The sequence below is a fragment of the Paroedura picta genome, chromosome 2 (assembly GCF_049243985.1).
Source record: "Paroedura picta isolate Pp20150507F chromosome 2, Ppicta_v3.0, whole genome shotgun sequence".
Lineage (NCBI taxonomy): Eukaryota > Metazoa > Chordata > Lepidosauria > Squamata > Gekkonidae > Paroedura > Paroedura picta.
In genome coordinates this window covers 36,847,378-36,864,228 of record NC_135370.1, presented here as the reverse complement: position 1 = coordinate 36,864,228, position 16,851 = coordinate 36,847,378, and the positions used below count along the sequence as shown (strand labels likewise).

General features: G+C 44.9%; 1 protein-coding gene across 8 annotated transcripts in view; it reads left to right on the top strand.

Moving 5' to 3' along the window:
• The window catches only part of MYO3B (myosin IIIB), a 327,845-nt gene that overhangs the window by 74,268 nt on the left and 236,726 nt on the right, over positions 1-16,851 (top strand). Inside the window, exon 8 of one of the 8 annotated variants that reach the window (XM_077319763.1) lies at positions 13,680-13,811. The exons of the other annotated variants lie outside the window; for them this stretch is intronic. Coding sequence (XP_077175878.1) covers positions 13,680-13,701 — 22 coding nt within the window. The 3' untranslated portion in view covers positions 13,702-13,811. Of the gene's footprint in view, positions 1-13,679; positions 13,812-16,851 lie in introns of those variants that run through there. 8 annotated transcript variants of the gene reach the window in all.

The following is a 16,851-nucleotide window of genomic DNA, read 5'->3' as shown; positions in this document are numbered from 1 at the left end:
TCTTCACCGTCCTGACAGTCCTGTTCTGATTGAGCAGTCCTGTCAGAGCTTTCTCAGTCTCAACCCTCCTCTTTTGCCTCCCCTGGGGAGGGGGGAGGGGGGAGGGGGTTTAGTTGCCGCTATTCTTGTTCGTGTTTTAGTGTTTTGGTTTTATTTTTACTGTTTATTGTATTGTACTGTGCTTCTAAGGGGTGATTTTATTGGGTTTTTAAGCACATATTGTAACCCACCGTGAGCCTTCATGGGAGCGGCGGGTAAGAAATTAAAAAAATAAATAAACAAACAAACAAATAAATAACCTCACAGTGTCTCTGCTGTGGGGAGAGGAAAGGAAGGTAATAGTAAGCTGTTTTGAGACTCCTTCAGGTAGTGAAAAGCGGGGTATAAAAAACAACAAATCTTCTTCATGGCTACTGTAACTACTAGTTGATACCCTCACTCAACCGTATGCATGATGTGTTTTTAAGACTCAGGTTAAAGAAGTAGTGTGGAAGAAGAGCATTTCAGTAGAATTGCCAGTACACCCTAAAGCTTTTATTTGCTCCCCACAAATTACAACAAGTAAACCTTTTATGTAAGCTCAAGGGAGAACATGATGGCTGCTAAAATGCCAACCCTCTGGCCTAACCAAGTCCCCAACTCTGACCAATTAAAAAAAAGAATTCCAAAGAGGCTGCTTCCACTTAGACCAGGAGCCTAGGTGTAAACTGCACAGAACTTTTATTCCAATCCCAGGTCGATTCAGTCCCTGCCGTCTACACAGAATGCGATTTCCGTTTTGATTTGGGGCGATTTAAATCTTCTTTCTGCAGCAAGAAGGATTGATCCGGAGTGACCCTACCTTTATTGTGCAATATCTTAGAGTGCTTTTAATGCTCAATATTTAAAGATTCGGATTGAGAAAGCAGGCTGTTTTGAATCAGGGCTCTCTTCCGTGATAGAGACACCCTGATTGGCCAAAGGTGGCCATGTGACAAGCTTGCCTTAAAGGAGAAGCCCCTAATTTCTCTCAACTTCTGTCGGTCTTGGATTTTTTCTCCCTTCTCTGCCTTCTTCGATCCTCTCTCCCCACACTTCCAAGAAAAGAAAGAGGCTCCCTGCTTGGCTCTTCTCCCCCCCTTCAAGAAAAAAAAGAAAGAGGCTTGGCTCCCTCCCCCCCTTCTGAACTACCCAAACCATGAGCAGAACACTTTTCTGTTTCAATGTGGAGGGGGGGAAGAGGAAGCCCCGAGTTCAAATTGATTTGGATTCAACAGGATTGACAATGGAATAAACAAAGTAAGTGCAGACTCTGCCCTGGTCTGGAGGAACCCCTTTCTGGTGGCAGCAGGGCTTCTTCTGGGTTCAAAGCCTGAGGTCAAGTGTCTTTTTGGTATTTGTGCAAGGGTGCAAGAGTACATGCATGGGGTACATGCATGGTAGCCTTTTTATAAGGGACTGTTTCTACCACAATTTCAGAGGTAAATTTCTACCTTTCACTTTCTGCTTATTGTTTCACACTCTTGATTTTTCCATTTGAAATCACTGGGAGCAGCTTCTTTTAGAATGATGATTCACTTGTTTGCTGATTGTTGAAATGTATATAATCTAATTTGTTATGGACAAGAGATATTTTAGATGAAAAGCACCCATGTATTGGTTAGTAACGTGTGAGAAGGCTGAAATGCAATTGTAAACCACCCTTTCTGTAGATTCAGAAACCTGGTACAAGCACATCTAAAACTTGTTTTTTCATGTGTGCGTGACCAACTATGAGAGGAGGGGATAAAAAGCACAGTAAATGCAACATAAGAAGTTTTAGGGTTCCAGTTCTGAGGATTTGTTTCAAGGTTGTAGGAGAGGCAACGCTGAAGTTGCCTAAGAATCAAATTTCTCTGTACAGTTTAGGAAGGCACACTTTCAATTTATGAATCCTGTAATTCCCAGAGATGACCCAGGGCCAGTGTGGGGTAGTGGTTAAGAGTGGCAGACTCTAATCCAGGGGTAGTCAAACTGTGGCCCTCCAGATGTCCATGGACTACAATTTGCAGCCTTCACTGGCAGAGGGTCATGGGAATTGTAGTCCATGGAAATCTGGAGGGCTGCAGTTTGACTACCCCTGCTCTAATCTATAGAACTGGGTTTGATTCCTTGCTCCTCCACATGCAGTCAGCTGGGTGGCCTTAGGGCTGTTCTCTTAGGGCTGTATCTCTTAGGGCTGTTCTCATAGAGTAATTCTGTTAGAGCTCTCTCAGCCCCAGCTACCTCACAGGGTGTCTATTGTGGAAAGAGGAAGGGAAAGGCATTTGTAAGCCACTTTGGGACTCGTGAAAAGCGGGGTATTAAAAAACAGCTTTTCTTGTTGTTATTATTAGATTAGATAAGACCTAGATGGATTACCTGCTCTTCTGAACAATTTGCCAAGCAAAAGCAGGCAAAAACAGGCTCCCAATACAATGGAGATATGAAACACCACAATTAATTGAGGTACTTTGTAGCCTTGGAAACAATGTGAGAGCCAAGACATCAGCAATAATTATGTGTAATTTTTAGCTTTCATTCGTCACCAAGGTAACCAAATCTCGTTTCCCTGCTTGAAATGTTCAAGAATGTCTTGGAGAGAGAGAGGCTAAGTGAAAGATACCGCTTAGAGGCACCGAAATATATTCTAGACTGGTTTCCTTGTCTATCACTTTGTTATTCAACAGGGTGATTTGTTGCTGGAAAGTTTGAGCTGATCTCTTCGAAAAGCATTTTGAAGTCAAATGAAAGTTCCGTATGGGGTGTCTGAACATTCATAGTTTGTTGATACAATTAAGCCATCATTTGATTCTGCAGCTCTCCCAAGTGAAGTTCCTGCATGTGTGAATGATTTCACTTCAGGGCGATATTCTTCAAGGTTTTTATTTTTTAAATAATGAAGGAGTCCTTTCCCTATCCAGAAACGGTAAATAAGGGAAGCCTTAACTACAGACATTAATGGACAATTCACTTATTTATTTTTGAGGATGTACAATCCGGATTCTAGGAATTTAGGTAGATTGTAAGTGGATGGGCAGAAAGGATTGTGTTTAAGCTTGGCTCTTGTGGCCCTTTGGATGCCCAGTGGAATGCTGATTGCCACTTTGGGGTCAGAAGGTGAATTTCCTCCAGACCAGACTGACCAGGGATTTTGTTTTTATTGGGGGAGGGGCATCATCTGGGCATGGAATTGGGGTCACCTTGGGTGGGCCGGTAGTTGTGAATTTCCAGCATTCTGCATGGGGTTGGACTGGATGACCCTGGAGGCCCCTTCCAACTCTGTGACTCTATGATTATAAAGCTCAGAATCACAAATCCAAGCCAGGTATATTTCAAATAATATGGTGCATATTTTTTCTCTCCAAAGTCAACTTTTGAGTTTCTTCATGCTCATGACACAAAGAAATATGAAAAAAAAAACTAGTGGAGTGATGAAAGGCTAGTTCATGCTGTTTCATGCTGTGATATGAATTGGTATTTGGGGGGAAAAAGATTTATCTATTTCAAAATGTAGTTATACAAAATCTGGAATTGGATTTGGAAAATAAATACCATCATATATGTCAAAGTAAACAAGGAAGAGTCATGCAAAAAACACGAAAACATCCCCTCCTTAGCCTTTCCTTTTATATTTGGGTATTCCATACTAGCACCTTTTCTGACTTTATATTTTAAATGATAAATATGCTTTATATTTTCTGCAGAGGACTTTTAATTATTTGTCATTTCATTTCTGTATAACATAATAGACTCCAGAAATGTAAATGATTTCTTGACATATTCTAAAGTAATTATCCCTGGATGTTGTCACAGTACGGGGGGGGGGGGGGATCACATCATTCCTATAGTGTATTTTTATGAGAAAGGTCTTCAGTTTCATTTTCTTCCCTCAGAAAAATAACATTGATGCTCCTCACCATAGTAAAATTATTTTATGGCCTGATAGGTAATATATACTAAGCTTTTCAAGCACTGATTACACTTTTTATGATGTTGTAGTTTTTTGTTTACTATAACCAATGAAACTTTCATTATTTTCTAGCAAATTGTTGCTAATTGTATATGTGTGTTGTCAAACTATATAGCAAAAGTAATCTAGCAAGAACAATCTGTACACCAAAGCAGCATTCCATATACGGATTATGGTCTATTACCCTAATCAGTGCTGTGTAGTATAAAAAGTGCCACACCCAGCTTGGTATGGTCTTCATATTACAAATGAAAAGCCGCCTCTGAAGGCTGCAACTTTGAACACTGGAAAAGGAGGAGTGAAGGTACTTAACCTTTAACAAAACAACATTCAAGGGAAAATTTACAAGTATATATGTAGAATTTTGTAGGAAGCTTTTTTGTGTGGAAAAACATCTTTCAGAGAGTTTTTAAAGTCCCCTTTCCTCATCAGATCCTTTCTAAATTACAGCCTCCAAGGCTGCTTTCCATTAAAAACACACACTCCTAAAGGCACTTTGTTATGTGTATTATGATGTCTAGTTCGCCCTTGATTCTTGCATTTCTTTTTCCCTTGCTTCTAATAATAATTGAAAAACAAATCACTGTAAAATGTGATCCTAAAAATTGCAGTAAGTATGGTGTTTGTGAATTTGTAATATTTTTAATGAAAAGCATGGGATATACAGATTTTTTTAATGTGTAATTTCTCCTTCAAACTATTATTTCATGAGCGATCACAAAAATCTATGAAGGCTATGGATACAGTTCTCTTATCACTAGTGTATGTTATCATTGTTAAGTCAAGTGACTTGACTATCAGTGTAACCTCATTATACACCCAACATGTGTTGGGTCATGAATGCTTGACTGGACTCACAGTCAAATTGGGGGAACACAGCTTAAAAATTGCTCATTCATTAGGCACCGTGAGGAAGTGCTGCAATGGGGAATGAAGGGGGTTCATCTTCGTGGCTTCTGTGCAGTCCCACATGGGTTCTGCGGAATCGCAGGCCTGCCACGGAGAGGAACTCGCAAGCTTTTATACATATAAAATTCTAGAAGCTCCCAAGAGTGCTCACCCCTCCCCTACAGAGGGTGACTTTCCCGCCCAAAGTCACATGATATGGGAGGGGTTAGCACTCTCCCCTCAGTTCTTTTTCTGCCGCCTCTGAGAGAGGACTGTTCAGCAAGCTGAAGAGAAATTTCACCTCAGATTCAGAAGGAAGGCGAATGACTCAGAATTCCGATATTATGGGCCACTGTTTTAAATATTAGCGGCCTTGTTTAAATAAGTAATTAAAATAATTTAAATAATTAAATAATTTAAAAAAAAAAGAGAGAGAGAGAGAGAGAATAAAGTGGGGTGAAATAGCCCCAAATGAAAAGCTGAGTCCTTCGCCTCTGTTCTGACAGGGGACAGTGCCTCAGCCTTGCTGCCAAACCACCCCGGAAGTCGAGGGGAGGAAGAGCAGTTTGTCTGGAAGTTCTCTGAGAGACGGCCTCGGCGCCTCAGACCTGCGAGGAGAGAGAGCGCCGGCGGCTGATTTATGGCCAACAGCCACCTCAGGTGTGCCCAGTGCCAGCCCCAGTGGTGCCTAATCGAAGGAGGAGTCTGCCCTGTCTAGGGCTGCAGCTACCCCACTGGTGAAGGAGAGCCCCAGCGGCTGATTTATGGCCAGCAGTCCCAGTGGTGTCTAATCGAAGGAGGAATCTGCCCTGTCTAGGGCCACGTCTTGCCCACTGGTGAAGGAGAGCTTCAGCGGCTGATTTACGGCCAGCAGCCACAGTCGGTGTGCTCAGTGCCAGTCCCAGTGGTGTCTAATCGAAGGAGGAATCTGCCCTGTCTAGGGCCACGTCTTGCCCACTGGAGAAGGAGAGCCCCAGCGGCTGATTTATGGCCAGCAGCCACTGTCGGTGTGCTCAGGGCCAGTCCCAGTGGTGCCTAATCGAAGGAGGAATCTGCCCTGTCTAGGGCCACATCTTGCCCACTGGAGAAGGAGAGCCCCAGCGGCTGATTTATGGCCAGCAGCCACTGTCGGTGTGCTCAGGGCCAGTCCCAGTGGTGCCTAATCAAAGGAGGAATCTGCCCTGTCTAGGGCCACATCTTGCCCACTGGTGAAGGAGAGCCCCAGCGGCTGATTTATGGCCAGCAGCCACTGTCGGTGTGCTCAGTGCCAGTCTCAGTGGTGCTTAATTGGAGGAGGAATCTGCCCTCTCTAGGGCCACATCTAGCCCACTGATGAAGGAGAGAGAGCCCCAGTGGCTGATTTATGGCCAGCAGCCACTGCAGGTGAGCTCAGTGCCAGTTTCGGTGGTGCCTAATCGAAGGAGGAATCTGCCCTCTCCAGGGCCTCTCGTAGCCCACCGATGAAGGAGACAGAAGAAGTTCGGCATCGGCCTGTTTATCGTTCGCATTTAGAGGCGATTTGTCTCCTTGATGCCAGCAGGCACCATTTCCTTGATGTCAAGATCTGCTGCTGCTGGCTGATTCCCAAGGGCTGCCTGGCACTGAGAGTCCTTGATCACGTAAGTCATGACTCCATGTGATGATAAATGTCATAATTTGGTGCCAAGGGGTGCTGTGTTGACACACAACTCACCAATTTGTCAGCTCTCTGACAATGAGACCCTGAGCATGCTTGCCTCCATAGTATTGCCACCAAGCGCTGCTGCCAAGCATCAGCACCAATCGTCGTTGCCCAGCAGTGCCACTGAGCATCACTGCCAAATGTCACCACAGACTGTGGAGAAATCCAAAGGACAGGCAATGGTGCTCTCCCCCTGTCCCCAACTTTGAGTGTCAGCTCTGCAAGTAAGCTCTGCCCACCTTCCCAACACCCAGGAAAGATTGGGAAAGAGATTGGACATGTGGTCCTAGGCTATATAGACGCCATTACCTGCTGCCACCACAAGTGAATCTTTGACACAGTTGCTGGCAAAGGATCTGAGATCATCTCAGAACTGATTATTATAAAAGCAAGGGTATTATAGCCTTCTGTCTACAGAGGCCCTGAGTAAACTTGCATTCACACCTGCATTAGCAGAAAAACATGATGTTTAGACTCAGGAGGAAAGGCTGTTCTTATTTTGGATTGTTTTAAATTAGAGCCACCTCCATCATTTGGATGTACAACCAGCAATGATTAGATCTGTTTGTCACCTTCCTCCCTCCCCGCTTTTTGAAACTGAGGGAAGGAAAATATATTTTATGATGCATAAGGGATCCACTGGCATAGTGGCAGTACAACTCAAATGTGGAGAGTGGCAATTGAATGCTTCAGGAAAGGGGGCAAAAAGCCACAATACGGTAATGCCAGCCTATATTGTAATGCATCATCATTCTTGGCTAATCATTCCCCGTGGTTCCCTGAATAAGGTCTAAACCTGGGTTTTTTTCCTTTTGATGGTAAACATTTAGTGCTCAGACATATGAGATGCTTGGGCACATAAAGAAATTCATATTGACAGCCAAAATATTGGCAATGGTAAGCATGCAGGTTCCCATAGTCAGGATCTTCTTTTATCCTGATCAGATCTACCAACCAATCCCGCCCACTCAAATGCAGCTGTGCACCCCTCAAAATAGAGGGTAAGGGGATGCTACGAATGGAAATTCTACTTAATCCCCAGGGAATCTGCAGCCCCAGCATTGGGGGTCCTTTGTATATTTTCTGGAAACTTATCCTATTGTTCCCATGTTTGGGAAACAGTGATGATAATAATAATCTTGTTTTTGTATTTGTATATTTATTATACAGAGCACTTGGTGTAGCCTCCGTTTGGCATCCACCATTCCTGATCGATGAAGTGGCAGCCATCCTTAGAGACAGTATTGCTGTATACCTGTGTATTTGTGTATAAATGTAAATAGATATATATAGATGCTGATATATATAGTGTGTGTGTATCCATCCTTCCGAGGTTGGTAAAATGAGTACCCAGCTTGCTGTGCGGTAAAACAGTAATGACTGGGGAAGGGAGTGGCAAACCACCCTGTGTTGTCTGTTGGGGGAACGCTGGATGGCATCACCCCAGGGGTCAGACATGACTCGGTGCTTGCACAGGGGATACCTTTACCTTTATGTATATAATAGTCCTAAAGAGTGTAGGTGAAACAGCTATCCTGTATGTTGGGTGACATACTAAGTACAGAGAGATTGAGGAGTTCATATGTCATGAACAAGAGTCTCCCTCATTGGTCAAGAAGCTTATGGTTTGCCATGATCACTCTTAAGGGCACTGGCTTCTTACATCCATTCCTGCATTTCTACATAATGCTTTTTATTATGTTTATAATGTGCTGCTTTTTGGTCTAGTGTCTGCAACTTGGTTATTCCCAACTTATATTGCAGCTATAGTGGCTCACATCAGCCTATATAGTTGCTATGTGTATCCCTATTTCAGTGACTGGATGGTCAGTCAGGTTCCCTTTTGTATTTTGAATCCAGTCTTCAGTGAGCCTTGGGCATGCTGTCCAGGTTGTGGGTCTGCAGCATCTGTGCTCATTCCCTATTGAAATGTGGCATTTATGGATTTATTCCACAAAGTTTTTCCATTGAAAGGACTACTGAGGCTATCCCTCTGGAAAACAGATTTCCACCCCCGGGGGGGGGGGGGGTGAAGAAAAAAACAAAAACAAAAACAAAAAAAGTAGAATCTTTAAGGAACACCTTCGGTTGAAACTCACTATTTCCTTGACTCTCCTGAGGGCTCTGATATAGTGATCTTCCACTTTCTCCTCACAGTGACCCTGTGAGGTAGGATACGTTGAGAAAGAGTCACTCTGCAAATTTCCATGGCAGAGTGGGGATTTGAAGCAGGATCTCTAAGATCATAATCTTACACTCATCACATTGAATCTCTAGTAGAGGATACCTTGATATTGTGACTTTGAAATCCTCACAGATGCCTTGTTATATTACTGTGGAAAGCGTTGTACTATTATTGTCTGAGTACCGGGTCAGAACATCAATTTAGACTATTAATAAGACTCAAAATTCAGAGCTATTAATGTGTCTTTGATTCTTTGTTGTGCAGGATTCAAGAACAGCAGGTCCTGTTTGCCTACAGATGACTCCATGGCATAAACCTATATGAATTACTATGGTGGAAACAGGATACCTGAGATTATGTTACAGTGCTCAGGTTCTGTACAACATGTCTCTGTCATCTACATGATGGGAAACCTCAGTGTGCTTTGGTGCTAGCCTCAGCACATATACTGAATTGGATTGATACAGAGAAGATTAAGCAATGATTGCGGTCACATATGAGTGTCAATAATGGACACTCCAAACATAGTTCCTTTTTTGCTGCAAGAAGCAGTACAGGGTACTCATTTGCTGCTGGAATCAATGCATGTTGTGCTCTGGAGTATCAGCGGGTTCACAACCCACTGGGGAAACCTTTCCATTCTTCATTAACCTTCTTCTTCCCTTGCAGGGTTCCTAGATATGGTATTTGAAAGTTCTAACTAGACAGTGTACACTGCATTTCTGAAGCAACCTGTAGACCAAGTGGAGTGTGTTTCCTACTGCGAAGATACAGGTTCATTGCCTGTCTGACAGAACCAGAATTCCTGCATAGAGACCTCCACCATCACCTAGTGGTCAGGCAATTCCAACTGATTGTTTGTCTGCTATTCCTGGCTGGGGGTTAATATTTAGGGTCTTGAGGGCGTGGGTGGTAAACCACAAACCCTCCTCTACTTGTTCTGTTGGTGTAGATGGAAATGTTTCCAGATCAGGATAGCAAGATGTTAGCAACTCACCCGTTAAAAGTGCATTTGTGAATCTGCCCTTTTCTTTGATTCATTGATTGACAGATTTATGTATTACAGTACATCCTTTTTGGATGGCCATGGATTCGGGCTGAAGATTGGAGGAAACGTCTACCTTATCTGATGGCCCTCTCTTCTCTAAGATTTCATCGAGATGAGCAGTATTAAAACCGAACATGGTTTTTCTTCCCCAAGTGATTTCTAAGTTACTCCTGACTTGACACCTGGTTCTGAAGCAGAGAGGGCTCTGTGTATGGGTCTCCTTGCCTGAATTGCCTTTAATAGACATCCGTAGTGGAGTGACCTGATCAATGATCCACATTTGTCCACTACTATGTTATAGATGTCAACTCCTGGAGAGAGGTTCTGTGGGTAGAGTGGATTCAATCCATTTTCTGCTGTGTAAGCCCACACCCACCTCCAGGGTGCGTGATCTTGCTAGTCTCCCATGTGGGACTGCACAGAAGCCACGAAGATGAAAACAGGGTTGCACTTACCTGTAACTGTTGTTCATCGAGTGGTCTTCTGTGCAGTCACACAACCCTCCCTCCTTCCCCGCTGTGGGCCGCTGATAATGGATTGACTTGCCTGTTCCGGCGGCAGGAAGGAGAACTGAGGGGAGAGTGCTAACCCCTCCCATATCATGTGACTTTGGGCGGGAAAGTCACCCTCTGTAGGGGAGGGGTGAGCACTCTTGGGAGCTTCTAGAATTTTATATGTATAAAAGCTTGCGAGTTCCTCTCCGTGGCAGGCCTGCGATTCCGCAGAACCCATGTGTGACTGCACAGAAGACCACTCGATGAACAACAGTTACAGGTAAGTGCAACCCTGTTTTCTGTTTTCTCTAGTTTTGCCAGTGGGATGGGTAAGGGGGCTTTTTGCCCCTTCTTTCTGGGTCCACTTGCCCTAGGAGCCATAGGCAAAAGAAGGTCCCCCCCCCAGTACTTCCTTGCAGCGCTGAGCTAACAAGTACATTTTAAATGAGTTCCCCCAGTGTATCTGTGATTGCAAGTCCAGCTGTGTCCCTCTAACCTGTCAAATGTTGAATGTGTTGTGTGGTTGTGCCCGAATACACCATGCAAATGAATGATGGGATATTTTGGTGGGATTGGATCTAGCGAAAACTGAGCATTGTTTATTCCCCGGGATTCATGGCTTTAACTGAATGGGACCTGGGAGTGTTCTTCTTATTGAGATGCACAACTCATACAATCCAATGTAATTTCAAAGAATACCCAAAGGGATTCTGATCTCGCCTGCGAGAACATTCACTTGCGTTGCTTACTTGCCGGTTTCATCCAAGCAAAAATAAACATCTGGTCTGGGATCCAGATTGCTGCTGCGGTAGATGGAAGGGGCTTGTGCTTGCCAAATGGAGTGGCTGCCTTTTCATTTGAACAGCCCAGCTACCCATGCTAAATTGCAAACTGATTTTGAATTTCCCACCCGTTTAAAAAGCAGTTTGCTAAAGCTTCAACATGCTCCATTTTCTCCATCGTTTTACAATAGGCAGGGTATTTGGTAGACAAACTTTTTCGCCTTTGCTTTAAAAAAGTTCCACTTGTTTTATTTATTCAACAATGTATCTATGAAGAAGAGTGTAGCTTGAAATATGTATGTAATAGAAGATTTCTTTAAGTTCAGTCTAATTTGTCTCCTGTGTGTACAGCTCAGGAAGTGGTGGGTTCTCCATCTTTGGAAATTTTTAAACAGAGGCTGGATAGCCATCTGATGGAGAGGCTGATTCTGTGAAGGCTTAAGGGGGTGGTAGGCACAGTGGATGAGCAATAGGTTTGTGAGTGTCCTGCATTGTGCAGGGGGTTGGACTAGATGACCCAGGAGATCCCTTCCAACTCTGTTATTCTATGATTCTATGAACTTCCTCATTTCCCCGTTTCTTGTAGTACGTACAATCAGGTTGTGTCTAAATTCCATGCCTGGGTTTCATGTAGAGCAGTGGTCCCCAACCTGCGGGCCGCGGCCCGGTGCCGGGCCGTGAAGGCCATAGCGCCGGGCCACAGCTCCCTCTCCCCACCCCCCACCCCCCGCAGTAAAAAACTTCCCAGGCCGCAAGCTTGCGGCCCGGGAAGCTTCTTACTGCGGGAGGGCGGGGAGAGGGAATCAGGGCCGGGCTGCACATCGCGCATGCGCGGCCCGTGCGGGCACGGCCTGATGCGTGGGCGCGGCCCGATGCCCTGCCGGTCCCCAGCCTCAAAAAGGTTGGGGACCACTGATGTAGAGTGTATGAGACTGGGAAATGCATGTGATGTTGGCCAAAATGGCGGCTATGCATATCAGGAGGATGGCAGGACTCATTCCAATGCCTGGCTGGATGTCCCCAAATGTTACAGCCTACCTGGCCTGGAAAGTCACAGCCAGTTGTGACTTCCTGGTCTGTGTGTGCCTAATGAACTAGACACATCTGGAATTGTCATAGGCAATAAGGTACGCATGGATTGCATTGAAATGTTGTCCTTGTAGGTAATTTGTAACTTTTTGTATAGGTCCTCATACATCTTTATAGAATGGAAGTGCAATATGCAGATATTCCAACTAATAAATTGCATTGCCTGGCAACTAACTATGCATTTGAGCACGGTACAGCATGACCCATTTATCATCCTTTGCAATTTGGCAAGCTTATATTTTTCATACATCTGGATGCGAACAAAAGAATAAAAGGGCAACATATTAATCTGCAAATACGGACATGGATTCATTAGAAGTGAAAATCATTCATGTTACTTTACTGATGGCTGCAACAGTCAGAACACTGTGGGCCTTAAATTCCATGGAGCGAAATGGGATTTACTTCTGCCTAGGCGTGCTTAGAGTTATTCCTGATGGCTTTTAATTTCAGCTTCCCCCTTAACACCTTGACAAAAGTAGAATTGCCTTATGGGAAACCATAAAGGTAATAGGTTAAATACGTGATATGAAGCTTGACCATTGAAAAGCCAAACTGTGCTTCTTCACCTGCATCGTTGGAAGGGTTTGTGAAATAAGTTTCTTTTTCTTTCTCACGCTGGATGAGGCTCGAAACCAGCAAAGGAAATGACAGCAATGAATGATGCCTTAGCAGGTTCTGCAGAAGACTCATAAAGCCCTGCAGCTGCCAGGCTTGCCTGACTTCAGTGGCCCATAGATGAAGGGCCTCTTGTGGCGCAAGAGTGGAAAAAAGAGCCTCTTGTGGCGCAGAGTGGTAAGGCAGCCGTCTGAAAGCTTTGCCCATAAGGCTGGGAGTTCAATCCCAGCAGCCGGCTCAAGGTTGACTCAGCCTTCCATCCTTCCGAGGTCGGTAAAATGAGTACCCAGCTTGCTGGGGGGTAAACGGCCATGACTGGGGAAGGCACTGGCAAACCACCCCGTATTGAGTCTGCCATGAGAACGCTAGAGGGCGTCACCCCAAGGGTCAGACATGACTCGGTGCTTGCACAGGGGATACCTTTACCTTTACCTTATGAAGCTTGACCATTGAAAAGCCAAACTGTGCTTCTTCACCTGCATCGTTGGAAGGGTTGTGAAATGAGTTTCTTTTTCTTTCTCATGCTGGGTGAGGCTTGAAACCAGCAAAGGAAATGACAGCCATGAATGATGCCTTAGCAGGTTCTGCAGAAGACTCATAAAGCCCTGCAGCTGCCAGGCTTGCCTGACTTCAGTGGCCCATAGATGAAGGGATAGAAGAGCATTAAAGACTATTTGGATGCTTCCAAGCAGAATACTTTTAAAGACCTACACCAGGCCTTTTTCTAACGTCCCTTTAAAGAAATATCATTTAGTGGGTTGTATTTTAAACTTGTGCTAAATTCAGAATGCATGCCCTTCTTTTCGATGGGGGTCTTACAGCCACCAAGCTGAATGTTACTTCAAATGTTTACATTTGGAAATACAAGTGAATCTATGTGGGCTACTTCTACAGGCTCTTCTTTCTCCCTTCTTTTTTTTCAAGGACCTCATGCAGTGATTTATAAACTGCTTCTTGAGAACTTGGAATGTTTTCTGCATAATTTTTGCCACTGAATTGATCTGTTGGAATCGTTCCTTGCTCATCAGTATGCCACCTGCCAAAAATCATTTCCGTGCTGGCGTCTGACCAGAAATTCCTGATTAAACATTTGTTTTTAAAATCTGTTTTGGTATCTCGTCCTCTCTGCTCTGCACCTGTCTATTGCTGCAGGAAAGATTTTGTTTCAATTGTCTGTCAAAACCTTTGACAGAATTTTTGTGTGACTAATCTGAATTTTTAACACTCCTCAGCAACAGTGTGCGGGGGAGGGAACTGCATAATCTTGGATCCGAAGTTCTGCAAATGCAGTAAAGTTTGGGGAACAGAATTTTCTTACCTCCTCTCTCTCCTGGCAACCTACTCAACCTCTGAATTTCTGCTCTTGGATGTCAGGGGACCCTCATGAACAGTACGGGGATCTGTAGAAGGGTGAAGAATTGGCCAAAATCACTCCCCCTCTGCCGTTATAATTAGTGGCCGGGACTCACTGCAGCCAGCATTGAGGACGTAGAACGTCTTCACGGCAACAAGGGGTGCTGCAGGGATGCACGCAGCTTGGCAGCATGCGGAGGGGGCGGAACGCGAGTGTGTATAAAGGCATCACATGCATCCACCTTGTCCTCTCTGCACCACGGCAGCCTGAACAGCTTTCCTCCCTCCCAGTGTTGTGTGGTTTGTTCATGCTAATGTTGTAAGTTCGTCTTGTTTATTTGTCGCAGCTGCAGTTTAGGCACGGTAGAAGCCTGTTGGCAGGGAGTCCAGTTTGTGTAACGCAAGTGTGGCCTACCCAACTGGGAGGCCAGAGGCTCGCCAAGCGGCCTAGGGGTACCAAAGTGAGGGGGACACTTGGTGGGCTCGGCTATGGTCACTTCCCTGGTGAGAGATTCAGGATGCATAGGACCAGCTCTCCTGGCTGGAGCAGGGCTCATGGCATTTAGGGACCTTTGGGTTAAGCAGCCAGATGGCTCAGGGGTCAGGCTTATTTACCATGCTGGGCCAATGCTTTGGAGGGTGGCATAATAAGTGGCTGTGGTCATATTAATGCCAAAATAACAAGTTGAGTATTCATTGGCAGAAATGCCACCCTGCTATTCAATAGCAAAACCTTTTGAAACTGCCCCAGAATGATAAGGGAAGGGCTAATGCAAGCTTGAGTGTCTCAGAGCATTTCTGGACAAGAGCAATCCCCTGCATCGGCATTCTTAAAGTATCAAAGAATACAAAACTTTCTGCACAAAATTTTGACTCCTCAGGAGTAGATCTGAATTTTGCACCCCCTTAACCCACGTTATCCAAATCCTCCCTTACAGCAATTTATTTCCTCTTCAGATCTTGACTTGCGGTCTCCAAGTGAGGAATTCCTGAATTCAAATTTGTTTTCCCATCCCACTGCCATTGGGTGTTGTCATTTTGGTGTTGTCATTGTCCCGTGTTAATCCTGCCTACAGCCCCAACCAAAGTTGTTCCTGAGCCTTAAAAAAAAACAAAAAACATATTGTTGTTTATGTTACGACATAATTTTAAACAATTATATTAAAAACAAGCTGTCAATCTGCCCAATGGAAGCTGTGAAAGAGCTGATCTTGCAGGGAGAACTCTCCCGGTTGCATCAGCTCCATTGTTACCCTAATGAAAATATAGTTCTCTTCAAGGGGAGAGGATGTAAGTCAGCCTTTCCCCCCTTGAAATATAAGGGTTTTTTGGGGGGGTCAATGCGAGTACATGTTGTCTTACTGCTGTTTTTGTGGGCGACAAAACCAATACAAGCAAACTGAGTTCATAGGTGAAAATGGAGGTAAGCAGATCTTTTGGAGTTTTCATGGACCTTGAAATGGACACTAAGAAGGAACCACCAGTGGCCGGAATCACCAGTCCCTGGGACTAGAGTCAAACTTTCCACATTGCCAAGTGAGGTTTTTTTTAAAGAACAAGCAGCCAATCTGCCCAACAGCCTGAGAAGGAGCCGATCCTCCCTACAGGATTGGCTCCATGGTTACCCTCATGAAAACACAGTTCCCTTTAAGGGAGGCGGGATGTAAGTCAGGGCCATTCCGCAACAGGATCTATGTAGCAAATTGGTTGCGGAACGAAAAAACGCCATTTTAAATAGTGGAATTTGTTATTATGCATACCTGCCTTTGTAGTGGAATCCAGTTGCGTTTCTATAGTTTCCCACAGGTTTCCGGTCTCGGCAAAAATCCCTAGCCAGGAAGCGATATTGTCGAGCTTTGTCCTGCCCCTGGCTGTCAAGCAGCCAATGGGTGGCCGTTATCATGCTCCCAAAAAGCCCCTTTCCCTTTAAGGAAGGTTAAAAAAAAAAACACGTTGCAACGAATCTGCGTTGATTCGTTGCAACGGAGAGACCCATCTAGCTAGCAGGTGGTGTTAGAGCTGCCGTTTCATCGTTGCCACGCTCCCCCCGAGTGAAACCCCCCCCCCCCCCGCATGGGCGCGATTTTCGGCCGAAAATAGAATGAAAAATAAAGGGAAAATAAACCAGCAAACGGGGCTGTGGTTTGCTTGGTGCTTTGTGACTTAAAACAGCTCTGGGGAGGGACTGCATCCAGGGAAGCCTCGCTGGGTAAACGAAGGCTTGCCGGTGCGTTGATCTCCGCTCGCTCCGAGAAAAAAAAATGGCTATCGCTTCGCCGGAAGATCAGAGGAGAGAGCTAGGGGGAGGGACTTTGCTGAAACCGCAAAGAACTAGTGTTGCAGATTGGTTGCAAGAGCGTAGCGCTTTCCAGAGGGTGAATCCACTTTTTGGGATTTCCCTGAAAGCGCTTCAACGAAGCGCTTTTTGCGGATCGGTTTCAGGAGTGTTGCAGATTGTCAATGACGTTGTGCATAACAGCAAAACAGTAGCGATTTCAATTTTTAACCATTGTGCTATTTTGAACAAGTGTGGAATGGCCCTCAGACTTCCCCGTTACAAAATGAGCTGTCCCCCCCCCCCACACACACACACATGCAAGTACATTGCAGTGTTGCAATGTGGGAGGGAAACAACCCACATGAACCAGGTTAATGGGTGAAAATGAGGCAAGCAGCTGTTTCAGTGGATCTAGATATAGATGCTATGAAGGAACGACCAGTGACAGGAACCCAAAGGGAAACT